General features: G+C 37.8%; 11 protein-coding genes across 11 annotated transcripts; 6 read left to right on the forward strand and 5 right to left on the reverse strand.

Moving 5' to 3' along the window:
* Positions 1 to 597: 597 nt before the first annotated feature.
* Positions 598 to 2252, reverse strand: RHIMIDRAFT_219065 (chord-domain-containing protein). The gene is made up of 4 exons (XM_023607369.1): positions 2129 to 2252; positions 2038 to 2076; positions 1108 to 1982; positions 598 to 1053 (listed from the first exon to the last, which is right to left on the reverse strand). Exons 1-4 carry the CDS (start codon positions 2190 to 2192, stop codon positions 1009 to 1011), a joined length of 1023 nt encoding a protein of 340 aa, XP_023462578.1. The 5' UTR covers positions 2193 to 2252; the 3' UTR covers positions 598 to 1008.
* Positions 2253 to 3128: 876 nt separating this feature from the next.
* Positions 3129 to 3504, forward strand: RHIMIDRAFT_241092 (peptidyl-prolyl cis-trans isomerase; the record flags this gene model as incomplete). The annotated part of the gene is made up of 2 exons (XM_023609507.1): positions 3129 to 3139; positions 3186 to 3504. The coding sequence occupies 2 exons, from the start codon at positions 3129 to 3131 to the stop codon at positions 3502 to 3504; spliced, it is 330 nt and encodes a 109-aa protein (XP_023462579.1).
* Positions 3505 to 3673: 169 nt separating this feature from the next.
* On the reverse strand, positions 3674 to 5912 carry RHIMIDRAFT_241093 (uncharacterized protein; the record flags this gene model as incomplete). Its single annotated transcript, XM_023609508.1, has 5 exons — positions 3674 to 3826; positions 3876 to 4862; positions 4908 to 5601; positions 5648 to 5798; positions 5849 to 5912. 5 exons carry the CDS (start codon positions 5910 to 5912, stop codon positions 3674 to 3676), a joined length of 2049 nt encoding a protein of 682 aa, XP_023462580.1.
* A 1712-nt stretch (positions 5913 to 7624) lies between these two features.
* RHIMIDRAFT_315730 (uncharacterized protein) lies at positions 7625 to 12112 on the forward strand (the record flags this gene model as incomplete). Its single annotated transcript, XM_023615019.1, has 5 exons — positions 7625 to 7705; positions 7755 to 7910; positions 7956 to 9860; positions 9917 to 10141; positions 10197 to 12112. Coding segments are annotated over 5 exons (4190 nt in total), but the record flags the coding sequence as incomplete, so codon positions are not given.
* Positions 12113 to 13634: 1522 nt separating this feature from the next.
* RHIMIDRAFT_67257 (uncharacterized protein) lies at positions 13635 to 14154 on the forward strand. Its single transcript, XM_023615547.1, has 2 exons — positions 13635 to 13678; positions 13730 to 14154. Exons 1-2 carry the CDS (start codon positions 13650 to 13652, stop codon positions 13905 to 13907), a joined length of 207 nt encoding a protein of 68 aa, XP_023462582.1. The 5' UTR covers positions 13635 to 13649; the 3' UTR covers positions 13908 to 14154.
* Positions 14155 to 14273: 119 nt separating this feature from the next.
* On the forward strand, positions 14274 to 15584 carry RHIMIDRAFT_219077 (Isy1-like splicing factor). Its single transcript, XM_023607370.1, has 5 exons — positions 14274 to 14376; positions 14424 to 14616; positions 14679 to 14791; positions 14839 to 14900; positions 14960 to 15584. The coding sequence occupies exons 1-5, from the start codon at positions 14374 to 14376 to the stop codon at positions 15186 to 15188; spliced, it is 600 nt and encodes a 199-aa protein (XP_023462583.1). The 5' UTR covers positions 14274 to 14373; the 3' UTR covers positions 15189 to 15584.
* A 929-nt stretch (positions 15585 to 16513) lies between these two features.
* RHIMIDRAFT_315732 (uncharacterized protein) lies at positions 16514 to 18083 on the forward strand. Its single transcript, XM_023615020.1, has 7 exons — positions 16514 to 16643; positions 16697 to 16960; positions 17021 to 17135; positions 17193 to 17284; positions 17337 to 17639; positions 17693 to 17739; positions 17793 to 18083. The coding sequence occupies exons 2-7, from the start codon at positions 16737 to 16739 to the stop codon at positions 17969 to 17971; spliced, it is 960 nt and encodes a 319-aa protein (XP_023462584.1). The 5' UTR covers positions 16514 to 16643; positions 16697 to 16736; the 3' UTR covers positions 17972 to 18083.
* Positions 18061 to 18650, reverse strand: RHIMIDRAFT_267065 (uncharacterized protein). Its single transcript, XM_023611962.1, has 2 exons — positions 18387 to 18650; positions 18061 to 18332 (listed from the first exon to the last, which is right to left on the reverse strand). The coding sequence occupies exons 1-2, from the start codon at positions 18605 to 18607 to the stop codon at positions 18143 to 18145; spliced, it is 411 nt and encodes a 136-aa protein (XP_023462585.1). The 5' UTR covers positions 18608 to 18650; the 3' UTR covers positions 18061 to 18142.
* A 659-nt stretch (positions 18651 to 19309) lies between these two features.
* On the forward strand, positions 19310 to 19904 carry RHIMIDRAFT_241098 (uncharacterized protein; the record flags this gene model as incomplete). The annotated part of the gene is made up of 3 exons (XM_023609509.1): positions 19310 to 19387; positions 19440 to 19449; positions 19501 to 19904. 3 exons carry the CDS (start codon positions 19310 to 19312, stop codon positions 19902 to 19904), a joined length of 492 nt encoding a protein of 163 aa, XP_023462586.1.
* A 22-nt stretch (positions 19905 to 19926) lies between these two features.
* RHIMIDRAFT_286260 (GroES-like protein) lies at positions 19927 to 21122 on the reverse strand (the record flags this gene model as incomplete). The annotated part of the gene is made up of 3 exons (XM_023613366.1): positions 19927 to 20089; positions 20140 to 20754; positions 20809 to 21122. 3 exons carry the CDS (start codon positions 21120 to 21122, stop codon positions 19927 to 19929), a joined length of 1092 nt encoding a protein of 363 aa, XP_023462587.1.
* A 242-nt stretch (positions 21123 to 21364) lies between these two features.
* Positions 21365 to 25432, reverse strand: RHIMIDRAFT_247324 (RecF/RecN/SMC protein; the record flags this gene model as incomplete). The annotated part of the gene is made up of 10 exons (XM_023610402.1): positions 21365 to 21602; positions 21658 to 21909; positions 21959 to 23019; positions 23069 to 23217; positions 23261 to 23362; positions 23418 to 23789; positions 23845 to 24321; positions 24372 to 24657; positions 24710 to 24998; positions 25050 to 25432. The coding sequence occupies 10 exons, from the start codon at positions 25430 to 25432 to the stop codon at positions 21365 to 21367; spliced, it is 3609 nt and encodes a 1202-aa protein (XP_023462588.1).
* Positions 25433 to 25558: the final 126 nt, after the last annotated feature.

Below are 25558 nucleotides of genomic sequence, written 5' to 3' on the forward strand. Positions count from 1 at the left end.
CCTATCGAGGTATTAAGGAATGTACTGCCATTATGGAAAAGGTATTCAATCTAGGAGCACCATGTTGAAAACAACTTTATGGATTTGTTGTCAAAAAAAAAAGACGTAATGCACTTGTCAAGATATTATTGACGTCGCATTAAATCCACGGCACTAGTCTTTTGTGTATCTTCTGAAGGGAGAGGAAGGCTCTCATTGTCATATCATATATTCAATGCCCTGTTCACATCGCGATTTCACACCGTACCACAAGATTCACACTCGAGGATGATGTGTACTCCTTCGCTTTGGTTCAGCAACAGAGAAATTATTGAAGTGACGGCATTGTACGTTCATTCAAACAAAAAGGTTCACCAAGTACTCAGGTTGGTGAGTCAAGAGCTGTAACTGGACTGATCCCTGCTTGTAACATGATCCCCAGTTAGGGTTCCTCAATGAAGATATATCTTGTCTTTCTTCTATCCAATGTAGGACGTGACAGTGTAGCATTCCTTGTTCATGTGTTCAAGCTCTAATGGCCGTAAAAATGTAACTAAGAAATATTGGTGACAGGAGTGGCTTAAGAAGGTTCTACCCTAGGCCTTCTCCTACGTCTCACTGGGCTGCCTTCCTGCTCTTCTCGTTCAGCTCGGCGTCTACGTCGTGAAGCCGTAACTTGTTCTCTGCATGCCTGGTAAGCACCGTATGTTGGGTCAACTGGCAAAGGCGCACGGCAACAAGTGAAGACGACGGAACTTGATGGAATCGAGATCTCGCTGCCGTCCTCAATTTTCTAAGCATATTAAAGTCGCTACGAAATGAAGGAAGTCGCCCGCGAGAGTATTCCCGAAAGAAAGTCAAAAATTAATCCCCACCAGTTATCGCTGGTAATTAATACAATGATGCAGGTAAAAATACAAACTTTAGTGATAGACAATTGTCTACAAACTCTAATGTCTCTATTTCACAATTGCCTATAACTAAATTTAAAATAATCCACTTTAATATTTTGATTGTCTAATAATTTATTTATTTGCGTGTATAATTCAAAGGTGCATCAGCATTATAATACATCTATATTTATATAGAGTCAATATCGTCTCTCTCTTATTATTATAATTTCATTACCTCTTTGGCACCTACTGTGCCTCCTCCTCCTGTGACACCAAAAGTGGTCCAAGTCTTTACTTCATCTGTAGGTTCAAATGCAGCCCATGATATTCCACTTGTCTTTTTCAAGTTAATTTCGACTTTAGTAGAAAGTGGTGTAAATTTTGATGCACTTGTGTCAATAGATTGGAATAGGGGAAAAGTCTTTTTATAACGCTTATTGCCTTTCATTTTGATATCTACATCAATTGAATTCTCTTTAAAGTGAACTTGGGTATCTTCCTTATTCTTTGCAAAAATGCTGAAAATGACATGTGTTTGTGTCTGATACCAGTCAGTACGACAGTCAACCAATTCTTCACCATTTTGGTTATTCTTGCTCACAAACAAATGTCTTCCTTCTTTACAACCTGGAATCTTTAAGAACTCATCAAAATCAAGGACTCTACGGTTACAACAGCTCCAACCCTTGGATCCTTCATGGAAAATGGGTGCACCTGGATGATGAAGACATTTGGCCTCTGGTCCACGAGATGTCTCTTGATCTTTGAATGCATGACCACAACCTCGTCTCTTACAGGTGGTACCTTCAGCAACTGAAACTGATTCATCATCCTCTTCTTCTACTATCTCTTCTACTTTCTTCTCTTCAGCCGGTGTGTGAGGAACAACTGGAGAGGAAACAACAGGAGCAGCAGGAGCAGGTGTCTGCTTGCCGTATACTTCAACTCCATCATTAGTCACATGAATTGCTTCTGCAGCTGGTTTCTTTTCCTCTTTAGCAGGCTGAACTGGAGCTTCAGTTGAATGTTGGCCAAATGTACATCCAGGAATTTGGAGGAATTCATCAAAATCAGATACACGCTTTTTACAACAAGACCAGCCCTTTAAACCTTGAATAATGATAAGTCTGATTGGTTTATTATTATTATTATTTCTATTATTTACCTTCATGGAAGACAGGGGCTCCTTCGTGAAATTGACAGACTAATAAGAAAAGGTCAATAAGGACGTATATAGAGTCAAGTTTTCTTGTTACCATTGTCTTTGTTTTCTTCTTCAGTAAATTCTTTTCCACAGCCTTTACGAGTACACTTGGGCATTAGAGACGTATGTAAAAAGAAGAAAAAGAGAAAAAAAAAAGGAGGGAGATGCTTCTCATATAACTTGCGGCTTTGTAAAAATTTGCTACATCAATCTGTTGTCTGATTGGCTACACTTAGTTTATGTCCAAGCTGTCAATTTGTTCACTCAGGTCGAGAAATTTCTCGAAAGAAATGTATCCACTTTGGTTTTGTACTTGAAGTAACGAATGTGCTATGCTCCCTTATTCAATTATTAATAGTATAGAAAAATAATAGACAATGCCTTTCTGGGAGAATATCGTCAAGTTATACACAATTGACCTGTAGATATTTTGTTTACAGGGTTATGAATATGCACACATATGAATGTACATTATCGTTTTCAGTTTGTTTCCATAGCACCTGTACCCTGCTTACAGACTTATCATTGGCAGCTTCCATCTTCTTTGACCCAATTTGGCAATTATTCATAAGCCCATACGCATTATTTATGAATTTTCCTTTGATGTTTTTTGTATCATCCTTATCTTGTAAGTGTTGAAGTATTTCCTATTGTGTTGATTATCAGGTTGTCCACATAATATCAATGATAATATAATGTGTTTGTTTAACTTTAAGACACAATTATACAAAGAATCTTGTTTATGCAAAAGCAAAGCCAATGACGTGACTTGTTTATATATCAAGATTAATTGTAAAACAAGACTATGAACACTCTATGAGTGATATTTACATAATAGTAGCAGATAAAATATAAGTATACATTCTTTTCCTTCACGCTTTTCTTGATATTTTTTCTGCGCCTATAATTAATCTGAACTTAAAAGCTTAAAGTGATGTAACTAATCATATCCAATGACAATCATTTATTCTTTAGACCTATAAAACCGCATGGCCGCGTATCGCTTGAGTTTTTTTCTTTCTTTCTTTCTTTCTTACACAAAAGTTTAAAAAATGGGTGTTACGTAAGTTTGTTTGTGATGGCCAAGCACATGTTCTTATTTTAAACAGTATTGAAACTATTCAACAAGGCGACGGAATCAACTTCCCCAAGCCTGGTGATACTGTCACTATGCACTATGTTGGCACTCTCTTGGATAGTGGTAAAAAATTTGACTCTTCTCGTGACCGTGATCAACCTTTCGTTACAAAGATTGGTGTTGGTCGTGTTATCAAAGGTTGGGATGAAGGTGTTCCTCAATTATCTCTCGGCCAAAAGGCTAAGTTAATTTGTACTCCTGATTTCGCCTATGGTGCCCGTGGTTTCCCTCCTGTCATTCCTCCTAACTCTACTTTGGTCTTTGAAGTCGAACTCTTAAAGATCAACTAAAGTTTTGTGCACAAATAAATTCCAACTTTTTTTTTAGCATTTCATAAATGTGCAAGACGTCTTTCTGTATTATCCAACCTGTTTATCATCTATGAGAAATGACTTGGTTGGACGTGCATTATATTGATAATAGTTGAAACATGCTTCTATAATGATATATAAACTTTTATTAAAGCATTATAATTCTCATTCCTCCAAACTCTCCAAATGAATATTTCAAGTTTGGTCCAGGGCAAGCCATAAACATTTGTGCCTTTGGTATATCCAGCTGTCTCGAGATAGCATCAACAGTAGCAGGGTTGAATTTTCCTTGAATGAAAACCTAAAAAGAGGCTTAGCATTGTCACTATTTGTCTATAAACTATTATTACAAGATCGATTTGAATCTTTGGGTATACTTCATCCAGCATTCTATGATTCACTTCTAGTTCCTCAGGGATATCATCCAAATGTTCATACAGATAAACAAACTTGATTTGTCCTGTATGTTCGTTCTTCTTAATGTATTGTATAGCCTTGTTCATTACATGTGGTTCATCCGTATTCAAAAAAAATACACTTGGATTCTTTCTGATATTCTTGATGTGATTTTGTATATAATTTTCTATTCTTCCTGACACGTGAGGATATTTATGCTGCAAGCCCATTTGATCAAATAGCCAGTAACAAAGCTTCCATAGCCAGCATCGTTTCAACATGGTTAATACGACTGCCAAGACAACTACAAAATAGATGATAAAATATTCTGCAATATGAGGATCAATAATAATGTTGCCAACAAGACCAGCCAGTAGCACCAAGAACACAAGTACTGACACGCCTAGTGAGACCTTGACTTGGCGTGGCAATCGATCACGTTTATACTTTATCAGTATATTAGCCACCGCAAACGTAGATAAGCTGCCTAGGAATGCTACAGCAAAGACACCGGATAGTGAGCTCGTGTCTCCTCCGACAATAGCATACAGAGTGATACTCAAAATCAAGAATGCCAAGACAATGTACTGATAGGACCCTGTCACTGAGTTTCGGATTAAAAAGAATTTAGGTAAAATACCATCATTGGCCAGCCTTTGCACTAGGCCAACAGCTCCAATAAGACCTGTCAGTACACCCGCACAGAGAACGATAACAGCGTCTATCATGATCCACATTCGTAACCATCGACTACCACCTGTTGCGTACTGTCCAAGGATGGATACGACGTTAGCAGCGTTTTCTTGAATGACATTGATTGGTACAAGTGCTGTTGTCAGCAGTGTCAATGGTGCATTGATAATAAATAGAAAACCAAACATATTATTCATGACTTTGGGAAACGTGTTTGGTTTTAGGTCTTCAATGTAATTTTCTGCAGACTAGACCATGTTAGCATTTCATTATTTGTTGTCATCCATGTTTACCTCAAAGCCAGTAACACCCAATAAACCTATACAAGAGCCTTTCAAGATCAATAGGACAGGATTGGATCCAGGTGGATCGGGTATATTACGCCAGTTGTCTACAAGTGTCTGACTGCCATATCTGGCCCAGGCAATGACACTAGTGACCATAACAGCAGTAAGAGTGATCAAATGCAGTGTGAAGATGGATAGAGTCAAGGTTGATGATTCTCTTAGACCCAGGATGCAAATTAATGAAAAAACAATCAATATGATAATAGTAATAATGAAGGGTGTTAGCTTGGCAGGTAACTCAACTTCTGCTGCTAGATAAGCTGAAGCTGTAGATGCAGATACAACACATGTTGCTAGATAATCTAATATAGATAGACAGGCAGCAACGGCAGCAGCTGCTTTTGAAGTGGTGTTTAACAGTGCATTATATGTTCCTCCATTTAAAGGCATTGCTGTGGCAACTTCTGTAATGATACGCTTCATTGGATACATCAGTAAGGCTACCAGTAGCATAGAAATGGGCGCATATTTTCCCGACTGAACAGCGCACGGTCCAATTGAGTATAGCACGGAAGCAATCAGATCGTTACCAGCAATGGATGTAGCTCTCCATTGACCTATGGCTGTCTTTGTCTTGGACTCCTTTTCATATTGCTCTATATCAGATGGTTCTATTTCTACATAATATGTGCTTCCCCAGCTTTAGGTGTATTAGCAACAGATTAGGATTTGCTTATATTTCTTACCCTGCAAACTCCCAAAGATTACTCAAGTTGGGATAACGGGAAGGTATATTTGTCCCCTTTAATGCATATCCACGTCTCTTTTTCAGTTGTCTCATCTTGATCTGGTAAAACTCTGATTCTGCAAAAGAAGGCGGAGGATGCAAAAGAGTATCTTTACTGTATTTTAGTCTTTCAATTTCACAAAACAGATTAAGCATTTACTTTGATCATTTTCTGTATTAGAGATCTTTTCACTGATTTGTAAATCTACGCTGGATTGTGCCATTCTATTGCCATCGTGCGCCATGATCACAAAAAGAAAGAGAGAGAGAAACAGATAAAAAAAAACGTATGCTTTTTGTTTCTGTGATACGTCTGTGACTTCAATAACTGAGGAGACATAAAAGGCTCTTATAAAGTTCTCAGTGAAAAATCTTGGCTTTATAAGTTGCTATGTCTTGATGTTTGTATCTGATTTGAGCGTAAAGCACTGTAACAATAAATCAAATATATATCTCTGCTAAAGGAATGGCCAGTATTCAATCTGTCTAATACTAAAGGTATCGCAGAGTATATACCCTTCAAGAATGTTGTCTTTTTTATTCATACTAGCCTGAGTTCAATCCAGGATCTTGATCAACTATAAGAATCAAAGTTTAATTCTTAGAGAGTTCATAATACAAATAACTAAAGTCACGACTTTATTTCTCATTCAGATGACTGCCATAATGGGGCGTAATTATCCCCACAGTAAAAGATGGAGGAATACGGATACCATTCATGAGTGACACGGTTTCTTTGAAAAAAAAAAAAATCCGTCGGAGGAAATAAGCTGGGAAAGGAAAGGAATAAAGAAAATAAAAGAAAGTACAGTGTGTGAGACTTTTGGTTTGACATAACTCGCAAGTATATCCGAGCAAATACTACTTGAATTGTAGCAAAGGGCGTGTGTGTTTAGCTCTTAAATAAACTTTTTTATATATATGCTTATATAAAAATAAAGTGTAATTCTTATTCATATAAGCCCCGAACGACTTTAGTTTTTCCTCTAGACTAAATTTGGTATAGTCAATTTTATATGTTGCGCTTTCGATATTTAGTACTAAAAGAACAATTAGAAAGATCAATCGAATGATATGATGTATGGATGAGTTTTTTTTTTAAAGGGTCATATCGAGAAAAAGGACAAGGCATGCTGAGACTGTTGACAAATGTTTGATAGGATATTCTTACATGTAACAGTTATGCAATCATCAATAAAGAAAAAGAGGGGTGGAAGAGGCTGTGCACAAAGGTGGCAGCATGAACCTGAGAAAATTAAAAAAAAAAGAGAGGCATATTACCTTTATATTTATCATGAGTGATTTATCTTTTTGTACTCTTTCTGTTTCTGAATGACTTGGCTGTTTCTTTACGGTAGAACAAATTGACTTTGTTCAGTTTAAATTACTGATGTGAATGTTAACCTTGGTGTCTTTGTAGGACATATTACGTCAATGAATTCTGTTCCGCTTAATTCTGTAACCATATTACAATGGAATTCTGCAAACTAAAAAATATGAGTACCCGACTCTGAGTATAATTTGACATTGAAAAATCAACAGGAAAAAGAGAAAAAGACAAAGTAGGCAGTAGCAGAGGATCTCTGTAGTGATCAAAATTGTTAATTCATGTCTTTTTATGTTATTTAAACTATGATTGTTACAGTAAAACAGTAGAACTAATGACAGGCGGTCTTTTAATTAAAACAATAAAATAAAAAGCTTGGTGTCATTTCTGATCTTTTGTTACCCCTGATCTGTCATTGATTTATACCTTATTTATTTTCAACAACTCAGCTTCAAGTGCAGATGAATCAAAGCTCAGTAGAAAAATATAAAAGCAACCTTGTTCCGTTGAGCTTCTAGAAAAGAACCTTTTTTTTCAAAAGCTTTGTCATTTCTGACGTATATACATTGCTTTGTCTTCTTTAGACAACTTATATGAATTATTACTTAAAAATGAAATACAACTGTCTGCTATACTTGACAGTACTCTTATTTGTCTGTGTGGTTCAGGCAACACCTGCGTGGAATACAGGTAAATAAGTGCCTTTGTTTTTTATTTATTTATTTTAACCCAATTGCAGTGAACGGCTGGAACGTTGACGGTAGTAAGTGTCCTTTATCAACATATAATGCATACCCCTGTCCCGTCCTATGTGTCCGAGATATTTCCATGTGTCCTCCACCTGTCCGTCCTTCATGTCCTCCTGGTCAAACCTATTGTGTTGATTCTATCTGTCGTGAGTCTTGTCCATCTAATCTGATATCAAAGTGTGCCTGTTCAGGGGCTCCTCCTCTTGAGAATGGTCCTGTTTACCAATGTTTGGACAAGTCTCGTGTGAACATTGACAACTTCAACTCTTCCAATAAGGCAGAACAAGCAAGCACAGCTTGCGCTAATCATCTCGGCCTTTCAAATGTTTCCTCTTGGAATCCTAATCCTAATATGATAATGTGGGGTACTTGTCCTACACCGGATTACGGAAACCTTACCTACACTGAACCCGTCTTCATCGCTCTCTATGCCTTTTATGGTTCCTGTGTATTTTTCCTTGGCACATGGGCTCTCTACAAGAGCTTTAGAGAAAAACTGATAAAGTCCAACTACCACAAGGTGATCGAGTCCAAACGAGATGTTTTCGTGGACATCAAAGAGACTCTCAAAGTGAACTCTGAAAAGAAACCGCCTACGGTCGACAGTGGCTCAATAAGCAGTAAGAGTACAGAAGAAGACCAAGAAGAGATGGTCATTAAGGCATATAAACGTGATTTCTTTGGATTGATTGTTTCTGCTTTGTACATTCTACAGACAATTGGCATGGTTGCGTACATGGTCCTAATCGTATACGATTATTATCAAAACTATTACTTCTTTCGAGGGGTTGCTGTGGTCCAGTCAAGTACTTTCATAGGCATGTGGTACATCTTTTTTCTCTGGTTTGCCTGTCTTACCATCTTCAAATCTCGACTTGCAAACTTTTTTCGAATCCAATGCACATATGACGAAGGTCAATACATCCAGATCGAACGAAAGGAGGCATCCATCATCTTCTTGGAGGCCGAAGATTCTATCGTACGCTTTGTAAGATACCTCGAAAAGATGGCCAAAAAAGCGTCCGGCCTAGACGTCGTTGTGGCTACGGCTCCTTTAAAGAAGACTGCAAATGGAACTAAATACTTTATCTACCAGTGTACTCGCTATGTCTATCATCCCAAGGTTCAACTGTTCAAGCCACATCATTACAACTTGGGCGAAACCAATGCCGACCTTGCCAAGCTGGACAGTGGTTTGAGTTCTGCAGTAGCTCTCGAACATGAAGAGATGGTGGGTCCCAACTTTATTGAGGTCTATGTTCCCAACGTACCTATGGCTATTCTCCGAGAATTCTCTTCCTTCTTTTATATCTACCAATTCACCGCACTTTGGCTATTTTATTATTTTGCTTATTGGCAGGTAGGCATTGCTGATACAGCTGTTATTCTCATTTCGGCTATGGTCAAGGTGACTGTGCGTCTCAAGTCAGAACTTCGTATCAAAAAAATGGCTGAGTTCACAGATGAAGTCAAGATTCTACGCGATGGTCAGTGGATACATACATCTACATCTGCACTCGTTCCTGGTGACGTCTTTGAGGTGTCTGAGGGAAAGACGGCTGCGTGCGATGCTGTGATCTTGAGTGGTAATATTGTTGCAGATGAAAGCTCTTTGACTGGCGAACCTTTACCTATCCGTAAATTCCCACTTCGAAAAGACGATCCAACAACATATGACAAGATGGGTGCAGGTAAAACGTCTACCATCTACGCAGGCACTATCATTTCTCAAGCTCAACGAACTGAGCCTGACAAGCCAGTGATGGCGCTCGTTACAGGTACTGGTACAGCTACGGATAAGGGTGAACTGGTCAAGAAGATTCTCTTTCCTACACGTGTATCATTTATCTTTGATGAACAGATCAAGGTCGTCTTCCTCATCTTGCTTTGTTGTGGCCTTATCTGTCTTGGTCTGGCTATTTGGCTCTACACAAAGGGAACCAGTGCTTGGTTCTATGCCATGTTTGCTATCTGTCAGCTTGTCTCTCCATTGCTTCCTGCTGCTCTTGTCGTCGGTCAATCGGTTGCTGCTGGACGTTTACGTAAAAAGCAAATCTTTTGTGTTGACCTTCCTCGTATTCTCATGGCTGGAAAAGGTAAAAACAAAAAGCATATATCAATTTCAAGAGATTCATGTTTTTTCTGACTATAGTACAAATCTTTTGCTTTGACAAGACGGGTACCTTGACAAAAGAAGGGCTTGAGTTCTATGGTGCCAAGCCCATTAAGGATATAAACGATATTATGAAGCAGAGACAAGATGGTGTAAAGCCTGAATTCGATAGACACATTGCAAAAGTACAAGATATCCCTCGTCTGATGCAAATTGGTCTTGCATCTTGTCATGCTGTTACCATTCTCAACGGACAGTTCATTGGTATATGAAAGAATGTATATATATAATTGCATGTCACTTACAACAAAAACAATAGGTAACCCTGTTGACATTGAGATGTTCCGATCCTCAAAATGGAAATTGAGCGATGAACCTGAAAATGAAGACTATGTTGATACCTTAACACCTCCTATGCAAACACCTGGTGAAGTAGGTGCCCCAGTGCATGTACTGAAGCGATTTGAATTTGTTCATGCCAGGATGTCCATGTCTGTTGCCGTACTTGACACGCACACAAATAAGGTTCATATCTTTGTAAAGGGAGCCTATGAAAAGATCAAGGACTTGTGCCACCCCAATTCCATGCCTGTAGATTATGATGCTGCCACAGCTGACCTGGCTCGTCAAGGATGCTACGTGCTTGCCCTCGCACATCGTGAAATTGATCTTGAACAGATCGGCGGTATTTCGACATTCAAAAACTGGAATCGTGATCAGATGGAACAAGACATTCATTTTGCAGGATTGATCGTCTTTAAGAATCTTCTCAAGGAGGATACAACAGAGAACATTGCTGAATTGAAACGTGGTGCGACAAGAACAGTGATGATCACGGGTGATACTGCGCTTACAGGAGTCTATATCGCTCGACAATGTGGTATGGTTCAACAAGGTGCTCGTGTCTTGTTGGGAGATTTGGATAAAGGCAAAAACCGCATTGTTTGGTCTGATGTGAATGAACCTGAGCTCTTTCCGGACGTCAATGTGGACGAGGCGCTCTTAAATCAAGATCATACGCCAGTTGAACTGGCCGTGACTGGTAAGGCATTCGATTGGCTTTGTGATCATGACAAGATGAGAAGGTATCTCTTGGACACTCGTGTATTCGCTCGTATGACGCCCTCTGGTAAAGTCAAGTGTATCCAACTTCATATGGAACGTGGTATAACAGCTATGACGGGCGATGGCGGTAACGACTGTGGTGCTCTTCGTGCAGCTCATGTTGGTATTGCCATGTCAGATGCTGAAGCATCGATTGTGTCTCCCTTTAGTACAAGTATTCGCAGTGTACGCTCTTGTGTCGAATTGATTCGTCAGGGTCGTGGTGCTCTTGCTACATCCATTACAAACTACAAGTACTTAGTTATGTACGGCCAAGTAATGATGATGCTAAAGATATACACCTTTTATTTTTCTATTACCATGTCACAAAATGTCTGGATTGCCGTTGATGTCCTCATTACCGTCTTGCTCACTTGGGCTGTGTCTCAATCACATGCTGCTAAACGACTCGAGGATCAGCGTCCTACTGCGCAATTGTTGGGTCCACAGACACTTGCATCCGGTTTGGGGCTTGTCACCATCAATTGGTTATTCCTGATAGGTGCGTTTGTGATGCTCTTCAAGCAGTCATGGTTCCGATGCCACGAATTTGATTCGTCCGCTGTAGATATTTCCAAATGGTGGCTATTGGCAGACAACTATGAAGCTGAGGTGCTTGCGCTTGTCTGTTTGTTCCAATTCATCAATAATGCAGCCGTGTTCAATTTTGGTTACAAGTTCCGAAAGAGTTTCTACCGCAACTATGCGCTTGTCTTCCTTTGGCTCCTTTACATTGCCATTGTTTCTTATTGGTTATTGGCCGATCCCAATCGTTTCGGATGCTTATTCCGTTTCAACTGTGGAACAAGTGAAGTGCTTGAACAAATGAATTATACCGTACCACCGATCTATATTGAACCATATAATACACCACTAGGACATAATGTCATGCCTTGGGATTTTCGATGGAAACTATGGGCTCTCTGTATTGGCAATTGTTTGGCAGCTTTGGCTTATGAGAAAATAATTGTGATTGGACCTGTTCATAGATGCTTGGCAGAGAAATACCCAGTAAAGAGACTTGAAGTAAAGAGTTAAAAAGAATGTATACTTAACAGCTGGGCTGTTCTTGTTCTATATGTAAAAGATAATTGTGTAATGAATAAAGTAGTTTTGCATTCATGTTTTTTGATTGGACAAGCAAAGAAAAAATTTTTTTTCCATCTGCTTATTTGATCCCCACTTTTATGCCCCCCGAAAGATAAAAAAGAGGAAAAGTTGTCCTCTTTTTTTTCTTCTTCTTTCTTTCTCTTATTCAATTATAAAAATGTCTTTTGGTGGTAGAACTTGTTACAGATGTGGTGAACGCAAGTAAAAATTCCAATTTTAATAACAAAGAAAAGAAAAAAAAAAAAAAGAAAACAGAGATGTATATTCTACAAAAGAGATATGTATTGTCTCCATTAGTGATTATTGTGTGATATATCTATCATTCTACATAGTCGCTCTATAGAACACTAGTTTATACATCTATCTTTTTTTCTTTCTTTCTTTCTTTGCATAGCAAATTCACACAGATCTTATTCTATTTTTTTTTTTTGTTTGTGTGGATTTGTTAATCTACTCCTAATTTCGTTTACTTGTTATTTTTATTGTATAAAAAATAATAAAGAAATAAAAGGAGTAGAAGAAAGAGGTGATATATGACAGTGTTGCTTATACTTTATATTTTTTTATAATAGCCGGTCATCAGGCTAGAGATTGCCAAAAGTCTGAATCCGTTTGGTAAAAATTGAGGGAAAAAGGAGCGTGAGGGAATATAGACTTACCATTGTGCGTATTTAGTTATAACTGTCAACAAGAAGGTCATATGTCCAAGGATTGGTATGTGTTTGCATGTTTATATCTATAATGAGTTGCTGATAAATTATATGTACAGTGCTGAGCCTCGTGCTGAAAAACTCTGCTACAAGTGTAATCAATCTGGTCACTTGGTAAAGAACTGAAAAGAAAATCTAATTGGCATGTATATACTCATTTTTGTCGCAGTCTCGTGATTGTCCTAGTTTCTATGAAAGTGGTCCTACTTGTTACAATTGTAATCAAACTGGCCACATGTCTCGTGATTGTCCTGAAGCCAACAGTGGCTATGGTGCTAGCCGTGGTTATGGATCCAGTGGCGGTAGATCTTGCTACAAGTGTGGTCAAGCTGGTCACATCAGTCGCGAGTAAGTAGCATACGGAATATATATAACAATATACAAATCTAATGCAACATAGTTGTTCAATGGGTCAAGGTCCCAAGTGTTACAACTGTGGTAACACTGGTCACATCTCCAGAGATTGTGATCAACCTACTCAAGCAAAGACTTGCTACAAGTGTCAACAAACCGGTCATATTGTAAGTTCATAATGTGGGTTTAGAGCACAGATATTCATTATTATCCTAGGCACGCGAATGTCGTTCTGAAGCTTAATTTTTTCTCTTTCAATTCATTGTAAAGGCTACTCATTATTTGCAACAAAAAATAGCTGTTTAATAAAATCAAAAAAAACACGCTTAAGTGAATATTTTCATACATTTAAACCATAGACTATTTGCAGTGCTAAAAAAAACGTCATAAATACATTCATTCTCCGCTGAAAAGGCTCTTTTGGGGGTGGATGAGAGAGGGGGTAGATAACCCAGTAATAAAAAAATCTTTTCTTCCTACAAGAAATAACAAAAATGTCTGCCTGGAAAGCTGCCGGTATTACGTATGTCAAAATATATATAGTCTGATGTCAGTAAACTCATGTTCCAATTAGCTATCTTCAATACGCCAACATTTGTGCTCGTGCTGTCCGTAATGCCTTAAAGGATGAGCCTCGTGCTATCGCTCTCCGTCGTAACCAAAACAACCTCAAATTCGCCAAGTGGGAAAATGGTGTTGCTAAAGAACAAGTAAGTGCTATATATAAAAACAAGGGGAGAATTGTTTTCTAATGAATCTAATGTAGCAATTCATTGTCCCTCCCAAGGCCAACTAAATCCATGGTTAATTAACAATAAATGCTTTTTGTTACAAGTGCTGTATTTTGTGTAAAGAAGCAAGCTTGTATTGATACAACTATTTCTATTAAAAAGAGAGATAATGAGAGCGAGAATGGGAGATGATGGTTTACAATGTGTTTGTTGTTGTGACATTGATTGATCTTGAGCTGATCCTCTTTATTTCACACAAAATGAAGTTTATGAACGTAGTACATACACATAAGTGCTTATATGTACATATGATAGTATGAGTTCTAAGCCAAGTTGGAGAACTATTCTATATTTTGTAATGGCATTCATATCAACACAGCCAGTCACCTCAGTTTCTCTCTTTCTCACTAAAATTGAACATTTGGCGTTTGATATTTTTTACTTTTTTAACTAGTTTTTCAGACAATAAAAAAATAAACAAGCAAAAATGGTAAGGATCAAGTCAATAAGAAGAAGACAAGACTAACATGACCAAAGGCTCGTAATGAAGAAAAGGCACAATCTATGCTTTACAGATTCCGTGAAGCACAAGCAGCACAGTTAGGATTAGCCAAAACAAGACAACGCAGACCAGGATTTGCAGGTTCAGTTAGCTCGATAACAGAAGCTGAAATGTGGAGAAGGGATCTTTTGAGCGAAATATCTCGAAAAATAGCTAAAATTCAAGATGGTAAAAAACAAACACATGTGCTGTCTCATATGATCAACCTAACATCATTACTCTTTTGTTAGTCAGTTTATCTGATTATCAAGTGCGCGATTTGAACGATGAAATCAATAAACTGATGGGTCAAAAATATCATTGGGAAAAGAGAATTGTCGAACTGGGTGGCCCAGACTATACAGTAAATATGACACATGTGTGTAATTAACAATACTCATCATCTTACAGAGATCAGGTCCAAGGATGTTTAGTTATGAAGGTAGAGAAGCACCAGGCATTAGAGGATACAGGTAAATATAAACTATACGCGTGCATATCTTTGTTGTATGCTTATATACACTGTGTATAGATACTTTGGTCGTGCAAGAGATTTACCAGGAGTGAGAGAACTCTTTGAACAAGAGGTCGCAGAGCCTGTTAATAGATCAATAACAGAGATCAACCGTGACATAGACGCCAACTATTACGGATATCATGATGAAGAGAACCAAGCGCTACTAGAATATGAAAAGGCTCTTGAGAAAGAACTTGTACAGAAACTGCTATCTACTCCACTTGAATCGTTGGAAAAGGAATAAAACTAAACACTGTGCGTACTTGCCAATGTGTGTAAATTGTCCAATTGAGCTCAGTCCAATAAGGTCACTCAATAAGACACGCAGAATCCTTCTGGGACCGAGGTTTAAATGAAAACAGTTGCCTATAACAAACATATAGATTATTTTTAAATATCAACAATTTCGTTTTTGCAGAAGTTATAAAGAAAAAGTCATTAGACAAGCCGCTGCACAGGTTTACGGTATTAACTTACTAAGAAAATGATTTATAATATGCGCTTGATATTAGAAGCTTATCCTCCGTCCTGAGCAAGTTACTTCCTAGAGTGCCCCCTAAGGTTAGCAGCTGTAATACTATATTTTACAGGTATCAATTGAGTCTTGTTACTATCTAAGGGCATTGTTGCTTAGCGAGCGTTTACCTACCTTTACTCTTGATGTCTACCTCAATGATTGAGAAATTGAGCGTTTTTTTGGGGTTGCTCTAAGAAGTTTGGTGAGCATGAATTCTTACGCTGTCCATCTCCACAAAATCTCCTTTCATCCCTCGTTTATCCATCGCATATAACATACTCTTCAAGAAGATAAGAATATGATCTGTATTAGTTCCTTTTCCTGTTTTTACAAACTTAGATGCTCCGAGAACCTTTCTTTTCCTATATACACCCGGATTTCTCTTAGATATGTCGATAGTACCAACACTACGCATGCATCTCATGATAGCAATACATGTATCCCTTTTGAGTTGAGACCTTAACCTTGGCAGGTTTATCTTTAGAGGTCCGAGCTCGATGTCGCATGTTGTACAGATTGAAAACTGCTTCATTTATTCTCTTTGCATTTTTCAATATACAACTTTCTTTTTCGAATTGTCATATCAAATCTCGTTCCTCACAACGAAATCTCAGCTCTCTTCAAAGATAAATTACATTTCGTTCTCATATACTTATAAACTGCATTGACTGATATTTTTTTAGCCTGAGGAAAGTTTTATATAGCTCATCATGAGTTTGATGCACAGTTGATGCAATATTTGAATCAATGTACTTGATCAAAAACTGAGCATATTCTCCAGTGAAGACAGGTGGTCTTCCACGATTGTCTTTTTTTTTTTTTTTTGAACTTTGAAGCTCTTTGTCTCCACTCTCGTTAAATTCACTCCACACTCTATAGGCTGTACTACGAGAAATACCTGCCTTCTTTGCAACTTCAGGTAAAAGGTAATCTTCTTCCTGCAAAACTATGAATGAAACCAGAAATTTGAGCGTGAGAGTAGCTTTTGTACTTTATTTGAACTAGTTGAAAGCCTTTCCTCTTCATCTATCAAGTTGACGAAGTTGTGTCTTCTATTTCTTCCAACTCATCGTCAGCCCATACTATCTTTAGTGTGGCAGCGCTCTTTACACTATACTGAGCATAATCATAAGCTATATTTTTGCATTTCTTTTCCTTTCTCTCTGGTTACTTCTTCATCAAGTAATATTCATCTACGAATTGTTTCTTCATAAATTAATTTATTCAAAACTCAGTAATAGTGCTTTCTTCTTTTTTGTTTGCACCTTATTCATCATGAAGCGAGTCATTTCGCTCTTTTGCGCACTCGCTATTTATATCAGCTTGACTTTAGCACAGGCAGACCCCAAAAAGGATAAACTTACATCTCTTATCAACCAAGAAGGCATTATCAAGCTAAATTCTAATACCTATGATCGCTTCACTGAAGGAAAGCGTAATTATGGCATGGTCGTGTTATTGACTGCCCTTAGCCCTCAATTCAACTGTCATCCATGCCGGTAAAATGCTTCAACATATAGCAGGATAAGACGCGCGTCATGCTTATTAATTTATTATAGTGAATTTGACCCCGAGTTCAGCCTTGTCGCCAAAAGCATCCAAAGTAGCAAGCATGATAAGGATCTCTTTTTTGGACACCTTGACTTTGCTGATGGACAAGCTATCTACCAAAAGGTATGTCCTATATCATCGTATATAATTAAGCTCACTCTTTTTTTTGCTTTATCATAGCTTCAACTTGTATCTGCACCCAATGTCTTTTACTTTCCACCTCAAAAGGCTGGAGAATCAAAAGAGTTTATCAAGTATGATCTTACCAGAAAGTAAGTAGACGACCCCTTTAATAATAGGAATGATGTATTGATAATATACTAGTGGTTTTGCTGCAGAGACCTTTGCTGATTTTTTGAGCCAACAAACTGGATTCAAAGTAAAAGTGAAGAGGCCGTTCAACTATGTCAAATTTGGTGGTCAGTTATTCCTTGCGATTGGAGCAGCAGCCATTCTCAAGTTGATATATCGTAATTTTGGATTTATCGTCTACCACAAGACAACTTGGACTGTTGTCTCCATCTTGACCGTATTGATAATGACATCTGGCTATATGTGGAACCGTATTCGTGCACCAGCTTATGTCATTCCAACTCAAAGTGGACAAATCAATTACATCGCTCAGGGGTAAAATCATAAATGTGTGGATATGATTGCAGGCTATTTAACTTTTTTGTTAGTTTTTCATCCCAACTTGGTATTGAATCACAAATAGTTGCCAGTATATGTAAGTAATGGCCTATATAATAATAAGACAAGAGGGATTAATTATAGCTGTAGATGGGTCACTTGGATTATCTGTGCTTGCATTAATCAAGATGGTACCTCATTTTGAAGAAAAGAGTCGACAAAGATTTGCAGTCTTTTTATGGATCGGATGCTTTGTATTTATCTTTAGTATATTATTGGCTCTGTTCAAAATCAAAAATGGGGGTTATCCCTTCAAGTTGCTTATGTAGTCATGTTTTCTAATGAAATAAATCTTGGTTTTATGAGAAAATGAAGGGAATGTGTCATTAAATTATAACAAAGAGACAATGAAAATATAGGTGACTAAGGTCAAGTAATGATGCTTTGTACAATTTACTGATGCAATTTGCAAATATGATAATAAATATATAAGATACATTCTATGAGTCTTCTTCTTCATCACTTTCCTCTCCTTCTTCGTCTTCTGATTTTGGACCCAGTAATGCTTCTTCTTTTGTTATAATAATCTCCTTTGATTCTAAGCACTTTGCACAGACACCTCTATTACGAGCACAGTTATCACACAAGACATGGTATGCTTCTTTAATAGCTTTTTCTTGGCAACCAGTACTAAAATATTATATCAGTTTATCAAATAAAGAGAAAAAAAGAGAGACAACTTACCATCGCTTGGGTGTAGTCAAAGGCTTATATTTCTTATACTTCTTACGCCACAGAATAACATCAGTGCAGCGCTGACAGAGACCATATACTGGCAATGCTGCGATCTGTCGAGTCTTTTTGGAATTCTTGTTGGCTTTCCATGCTGTCGTGTTTTGATGTGCTTGACCCTTTTTGGAATTATTGCCTTTACGACTCGACGTCTTACTTTCGTAGATTGACATTTTGACAATAATAACAATAATAAAAGGAGAACAAACCAGATTCAAAAAAGCTTAAAGGAAATGAAAAGATAACCCGTCACAACTTCTGACCCAACTCTGCCCTAATTATGCTCCCTTACCAATGAAAGAAACAAAAGAATACAGATATGAATCAGCCAGGGCATACATTCTTATAATTCAACTTAAAGAGAATGTGTAGACATTTACAATATGCATTATGGGCACATTAATTATATCTTTCTTACAATTTATTGTATCGTTGAGGCTTAGACGATAAATGTTACAATGGAATAGCGAATACTCCTAGTTGGAAGCTATATATATATACATATGTATATAATAGTCTAGAGTAAAGAGTAACAGTGATTATTCAAGACAAGGTTGCCTATGGGACATGTTATCAAACAAGAGAAAAGAAGGATGAAAATATTAAGCCAGCGTAGACTCTGAAGTTTAGATTGAGTGATCAGGAACAAAGCTGTGTGATGCGTTATTAAAATCCCAACAATACTACAAGTATTTTTTTTATCCCAACTTCTCCTACAAGGCATTGCCCTTATGAAGTTGACATCCCATTGCTGAAATGGACACATGAGCATGCCAAAACCATTGGCCTTGTGACTGTTCAATGTGACTTGTCATATATTTGTTCGTAAGAACAAATTATTTCTGGTAATATAAGTTCCTACATTTTTCTTCATTATGGTAAAATCAAAAAAGAGAGCAGCATCAGCAAATATAGAAAGAGGGCCAGTTAAAGCTCCAAAAAGACAAGACAAAGTAAAAAAAAAAAACGCACTTTCCATTTCTTAAACTGACGCAATATGTTTAGATTGATAAAGGTAAAGAACAACTACATTGCATTGGAGTTGTATAAACATGAAATAATATAGAAAATGAAGAGAGTCTATTTGATAATTTGGATGAAGAAATGGATCCTAAAGAATTAGAACACGTCTTGAAACAAGTAGATGAAGATGATGATTCTATAGTGGACACTTTTATGGATGAAATTGAAGATCAAAATACAGAAGAAGAAGAAGAAAAAGATAATAATAATGATGATGATATGCCTCAAAAGGACAAGACAAGCTCTGAGCGATTCAGAGATTTATTTATGACTAAAATAACTCAAGCATTTAGTACAGACTTGGATCAAATCAGACAGGAACCTGGATTAGATGGTCCTCGTTTGAACGTATTGATTGATTCATTAGAATCTGGTATTGATATATTTTCTTCAATAGAAAAAGAAATTGTATTGGCAGATGAAGAAAAGACGAGTAGTAGTTTGTAAATAAATCATTTATACTTCGTGTTTAATTTGTAATCTGGACCTTGATGGCACCAGTGGAATAATTACTGGCTGTTTCAAAAGCCTTGAGGGCATCTTTGAATTCAAACTTGTGAGTGACGAGATGCTTGATATCGACTGTACCACTGGCAATCAAGTTAATTGCACGAGGATAAGTATGATGATATCTATGACTTGTAAGCATATCGATGTTGGATTATGTAAATTGACATATTACCTGAATAAACCACGAATATCAACTTCTCTCATGGCAAAATTATTTACAGGAATGCTTTGATCATTCTTTCCAACGCCCACAAGGCAACAAGTACCAGCATCTCGCGTTGCCATGATAGCAGTTCTAAAAGATGACTCGATTCCTGTGCATTCAACCGTACACTCTGCACCTTCTCCACCAAAGAGTTCTCGAATCTCCTTGACAGTCTCTGTTTCAGATTTACCAGGTGTAACCTTGTATGTGAATGTGGCTCCCATGCTTTTTGCATACTCTAGACGATTCTCTTGTACATCCGTGATGCCAATTGGATAAATACCAGTAGCAGCTGCAACCGCAAGAACAAGTAAACCAATAGGCCCACAGCCTGTGATCAGTAATGATTTTCCAAACTTGGCTCGAACTCTGTCAATAGCAGCAATCGCAACAGATAATGGTTCAAGTAAGGCACCTTCTTCATAGCTAAGGTTATCTGGGATTTTATGCAGCCAACGAGCAGGATGTGTGATGTATTTTGCTAATAAACCATCATATGGAGGCGTTGATTTAAATACGACGTCAGGACAAAGATGATATCTTCCATTCATACATTGGTCACACAAACTGCATGGAATACCACTAAAGTAAACAAGGGAAGTTATTTGGTTATTCAATAGAATAAAGTTAACTTACGCTTCAATAGCAACTCTATCTCCAACCTTTAACGATGTGACATTTTCACCTACTGCTGTCACAATACCGGCGCTTTCATGACCCAAAAGCTGAGGTTGGGTCACAGGGAAGATACCAATCTCGCCGTGTTTCCAAAGGTGAACATCCGATCCACAAATACCCGTACACTTTACTTGAACTTGCACTTCGCCTTTCTCTGGGGTTGGAATAGGAATTTCGACGATTTGTAAATGATCTTTTTCTTTTAATTGAACACCCAAGTTGGCAGTCTGTTTATCAGGAATAATGTATTCGAATCCGTTCGTCTTATTCATATTTTTTTAAATAAACAAATAAAAAAGACATACCCCTTCTCATTATATTTGTTTTCGGGAAATATCAATGACCAATAGGGGATTTTCAAGAGTTTAATGCAACACTTTATACCAAATCAAGCTTATACCATAAATGGTAAAGTCTTCGAGATATTAAAGTCATTCCTTAGCAGTGGTTGTCAAAGTAATTGTTTGATATATAAAAGTTTATGTCAAAATAGGTATTTTTTTATTATTATTCATTAACTTTGATATTGATCCAACATCAATGTCATTGTCTTGCTCGAGTTAAAGCCTTGATCTCGATAGATACCAACTAAGCTTTGAGCCTTTTCATAAAGTAACTGTTTCAATGAAATGACGATAAATTGGAACTCGTCTGTTGCATGTTCACGTATATAAGATGCAACTGTGGATACATTTGCATTATCAAGAGCCGCATCCACTTCATCCAAGACGAAGAAGGGTGATGGCTTATAGCTACATAGAAGATGTGTTTAATTTTTTTTTAATAAAGTCATAAGTGTTTATATACCTGTGTACAGCAAATAATAATGCTAGCGCGGCCACACTCTTTTCACCTCCAGATAGTTGCTCCATATCACGGAATCTTTTCATAGGTGGCATAGCATGGTATTTGATGCCTTCCAAATAAGGCTCTTCAGTATCCTCTAAGCTCAAATAGGCAGTACCACCCAAGGGGAAGGTTTCACTCTTTGTGAGGTCCTTGTAGACTCTGTCAATATGTTCAGAAATATGACTAAAGGCATCGTAAAATAAAGAGAACCTAATAGAGAGTTATTCACTGCTGTATAATTGAAGGGACGTCTAGTTACCTCTTTTGCTTGATCATATTAAATCGCTCTTTAGCAGCTTTGGCTGTATTTCTTGCCACGCTGAATTCATCCTCTGCGACCTTGAGGCTTTCTTCAACACTTTCAAGTCGGTCTACTGCCTTAAGGTTAGGCGCCATTTGTTCAATCTCGTCCGTTAATCGCTTAATCTCGTCTTGGAAATCTTTATCCACAGCCTGGCTACTGTCATCACGCTGAAGTTGACCTAAGCGTGCATAGTCAATTTCAATAGTCCAGTCGGATGTTAAAATGGAGGTTTGTGAAGGAGGTTCGTCAACGTCCATAGAGGAAGACACGCTGCTATCATCAGTAGCCATTCCTTCTGCCTGTGAAATTTGTTCACCTTCTACAACAATATCATCCATAGAACCTTGAAGCATGGGTAGATTGATTCCTTCAAGTTTACATTTTCTGAAAATTGCCACTCGTTCTGCATAATATTTAGAGATCTCCGTTTCAATAGTGCCCACTTCTTTCAGAATTTGCTTAACATCTCGACCCTTGACTTCCAATAAATTGCTAATATCATTTATCTCTTTTTGCTTATCCTCTTCTTCCCTGGCCTTTCTTTCCAGTTCTTGTTTACATATCTCCAATCTCTCTGTCAAGCTCTCCTTTCTTCCACTCATACCATTCAATTCAGCTTCTATTTGGCTCTTGGCAGTTGTATCCGAATTATAACTGGCTTCCAAGCTTTGAAGACGTTTGACAAGCTCATTAAGCTGTTCCTTTTCAAAGTCAAGTTGTGTTTCAAGACGTTGTTTTTGTGACGCAAACTGTGCACGACGCTCAGAGACTTCATCCGAACCGTTCTGAAGCATAGCTTCATACTCTCGAATATTAGCCACATTAATGAGTGCACAAAAGTCTTCAAACACTTGATCTTCTACTTCAGCAATGCGTTCACGAACACTTGCAATCTTTTGATCAAGTTGCTGCATATATATTTCTGCTTCTCCAAGAGGTTGCTTTGCTTCATTTATCTTGTTACGAATATCTTGGAGTGTGCCGTTCAATCCTTCGATCTTTCGATTGGTCGCCAACTAAAAACGATGATAAGTATCACTTCAACATGTAAGCTATTTCAAATACCAAATCGTCTTTCAGTGAATCAACTTGTGCTTGTAATCTCGCGCAATCGTTTCTTACTGAGTCTTCCAAACTGCCCATGCGTTTGTTCATGCTGATGTTATTGAGTTCAGCTAGATATTCGTCTCTTTGTTTCATTAATTCTAAATACTCTATTAGCCCATTGAATAATTCGGAAAGTCGTTTCTAATTAACCTTCGACTTCGCTCTCGTGCCATTTAGTTACAGGTTGTGTAGGAGCAGAACCACCAGTCATCAAACCGCTAGGGTGAATGACAGTGCCATCAAGAGTAACCGCTATATATTTCGAATTAGACATGTCATTAATGTATTGTGCGGGGTTCGCCTTTACCTCTAACAGACTCATTCATGTCAAAACAGACTCGCTTTGCGATACTCAAGTTATCACAGACTACAGTGTTTCCACAAGCATATCGGACCACCTGTTCATATTGAGAATCAAATTTGACAAGGTCAAATGCCAATCTCACTCCTTTCACAAGACTGCTAAGGTTCTGGTTAATGGATGGGACTGACAATGAATGAAGAGGTAAGAAAGTGGCAGTGGGAATATGCTGTTCTTTCATATGTCGAATGCATTCGATAGCAGTTGCTTCATCTTCAACAACAATAGCATCCATATTTCTTCCAAACACAGTAGCAATTGCGGTATCATACTTACGCTGCGTAGGCCTACATAAATCAGATAGCTTTCCATGAACATCTATAAGGAAAAGGTTTAGTACATAAATACCATCTTGTCCCTTTTGTTATCTTACTTGGATAGATTTGTTTCATGGTGGCAATGCTGTTGTTAAACTTGGAATCGTTCTCTGTGTCTTGTAACGTGAGATTGGCATCAAGGAGCTTTGTAAGCGTCTTTTGAAGCTTATCATTCAATTCAACTTCACGACGATGAATGGTCTCACGCTCATCTACAAGTTGAGATAATTCGGCTTGACGTGATTCTAATAATGAAGTTTTCTTCTCGCCCTCAGCTGTGATTTCTGCGACTTCTGCTTCTGCATCATGAATTTTGCTCAATATTTCAGCTTCCGACTCTTGTAAACTCTCCAGCTTCATGCGCAACTCGTTTGCACGCTGTTGTTGAGTTCTACGTTGACGCTGGTACTGTAGCAATTGTTGCTGTTCTTCAGCAGTGTTGTTGTTTACTTCCTCCTTTCTTCTTTCATAATCCTTGGCTTGTTGTAACGTTAGCTGTGGGATATCACCTGATGAAGTAGTAGCAACCGAACCTATATTACAGTCAATACCAAGCATTTTCATAAGCACAAATTCAATTTACTGTTATATTCTCTTTCTGTAGCTACTAGTAACTCCATGTCCTTTTCTAGAGAATGAACAACAGACTCTTGCTGTTGTCCATCCCTTTTGACACGTTCAATGTTTAACTCGGTCTGCTTTAGTTTTTTCTCAAAATTAACTAGTTTCTCTCTGGATTTGATAGAAGTAGGCAATTGATCTTCTAATTCTTTCTGTATTCTACGGATTTGAACTTCAAGTCTTGTTTTTTCACGATGGAGCAATGCCCTTTGTTCTCTTGCAGTTTTGAATTGATATTCCAAGGAATCCTAGAAGCGTTATAGTTACAAACCACATCCTTTATCGGTAAAATAATCATACCTGTTGACCCTTGGCCTCACTGCTCTTAAAGTACTTTTTGTCTTTTTCTTCGGCCAAGCTATTTGTCTTCATTTCAATGTGATAAAGCTTCCACAGCAAGTACTGTAAGACACACTCTCTTCGGTCTTTTACTTTTTCTTCAAACTTTTCAACTTCCCTCTTCTGCGCTTCGTACTGCTTGATTTCTAAAGCAAGGCTACGTTTCTTGTTGAATGCGTGTGCACTATTCTCAATGGCCTTTTCCATATCTGCCTTTGCCTCGTCATACTCATCCTTGTATTCCCAGGAACTATAAAGTATTAAAGGACAAATAGAAAAAAACAATGCAAAAGTACTTTACCCACTAATTTGTTCAATAAGCCTTGTTAAATCTTTTGGATTTTGGCTTGCAACAGATTCAACGTCTCCTTGAAATACCAAAAAGTTCTTTGCTTTTACCAAAATGTTTTCTTTTTCAAGTGCTGCGTTGTAGTTGGAGTATTGAACAACTCTATCGTTAATACGGTATTCTGAGTTGCCGTTACTGTTGATGCTGCGCTTGAATCGAATCTCGCGACCTTGATTGTTTTGATAGACAGCGGTAACGGAAGCATGTCGGGGTGAGCGTCCACTGCTGGAAGTCTCGCTATGGCTCATAGCCTCAGAGCGATAAATCATATCTTTTAGATTTTGAGAACGTAAATGACTGGAATGAACGCCAAGAACAAAGGAAATGGCGTCCATCAAGTTGGATTTACCTAATGAACAGCTGTAAGCTTTATTTCAAATGTAGAAAAGGTTTTCAATTACCAGAACCGTTAGGCCCAATGACGCTAGTAAATTGGTGAAAGGGACCAATGACTTGGTTTC

The sequence above is a fragment of the Rhizopus microsporus genome, assembly GCF_002708625.1.
Source record: "Rhizopus microsporus ATCC 52813 unplaced genomic scaffold scaffold_20, whole genome shotgun sequence".
Taxonomy (NCBI): domain Eukaryota; kingdom Fungi; phylum Mucoromycota; class Mucoromycetes; order Mucorales; family Rhizopodaceae; genus Rhizopus; species Rhizopus microsporus.

Excerpts from the sequence above, each read along its gene's own strand:
- RHIMIDRAFT_219065 (XM_023607369.1), bottom strand. The coding sequence starts at position 2,192 with ATGCCCAAGTGTACTCGTAAAGGCTGTGGAAAAGAATTTACTGAAGAA. Across the intron at positions 1,983-2,037 it reads AGCCCCTGTCTTCCATGAAG|GTTTAAAGGGCTGGTCTTGT; the intron begins GTAAATAATAGA and ends TCATTATTCAAG. Across the intron at positions 1,054-1,107 it reads GCACAGTAGGTGCCAAAGAG|ATGTATTATAATGCTGATGC; the intron begins GTAATGAAATTA and ends ATATAAATATAG.
- RHIMIDRAFT_67257 (XM_023615547.1), top strand. The coding sequence starts at position 13,650 with ATGTCTGCCTGGAAAGCTGCCGGTATTAC. Across the intron at positions 13,679-13,729 it reads TGGAAAGCTGCCGGTATTAC|CTATCTTCAATACGCCAACA; the intron begins GTATGTCAAAAT and ends TGTTCCAATTAG.
- RHIMIDRAFT_219077 (XM_023607370.1), top strand. Across the intron at positions 14,617-14,678 it reads AATAGCTAAAATTCAAGATG|TCAGTTTATCTGATTATCAA; the intron begins GTAAAAAACAAA and ends CTCTTTTGTTAG. Across the intron at positions 14,901-14,959 it reads CCAGGCATTAGAGGATACAG|ATACTTTGGTCGTGCAAGAG; the intron begins GTAAATATAAAC and ends CACTGTGTATAG.
- RHIMIDRAFT_315732 (XM_023615020.1), top strand. The coding sequence starts at position 16,737 with ATGAAGCGAGTCATTTCGCTCTTTTGCGCACTCGCTATTTATATCAGC. Across the intron at positions 17,136-17,192 it reads GACAAGCTATCTACCAAAAG|CTTCAACTTGTATCTGCACC; the intron begins GTATGTCCTATA and ends GCTTTATCATAG. Across the intron at positions 17,285-17,336 it reads AAGTATGATCTTACCAGAAA|TGGTTTTGCTGCAGAGACCT; the intron begins GTAAGTAGACGA and ends ATAATATACTAG.
- RHIMIDRAFT_267065 (XM_023611962.1), bottom strand. The coding sequence starts at position 18,607 with ATGTCAATCTACGAAAGTAAGACGTCGAGTCGTAAAGGCAATAATTCC. Across the intron at positions 18,333-18,386 it reads TTGACTACACCCAAGCGATG|TACTGGTTGCCAAGAAAAAG; the intron begins GTAAGTTGTCTC and ends ATAATATTTTAG.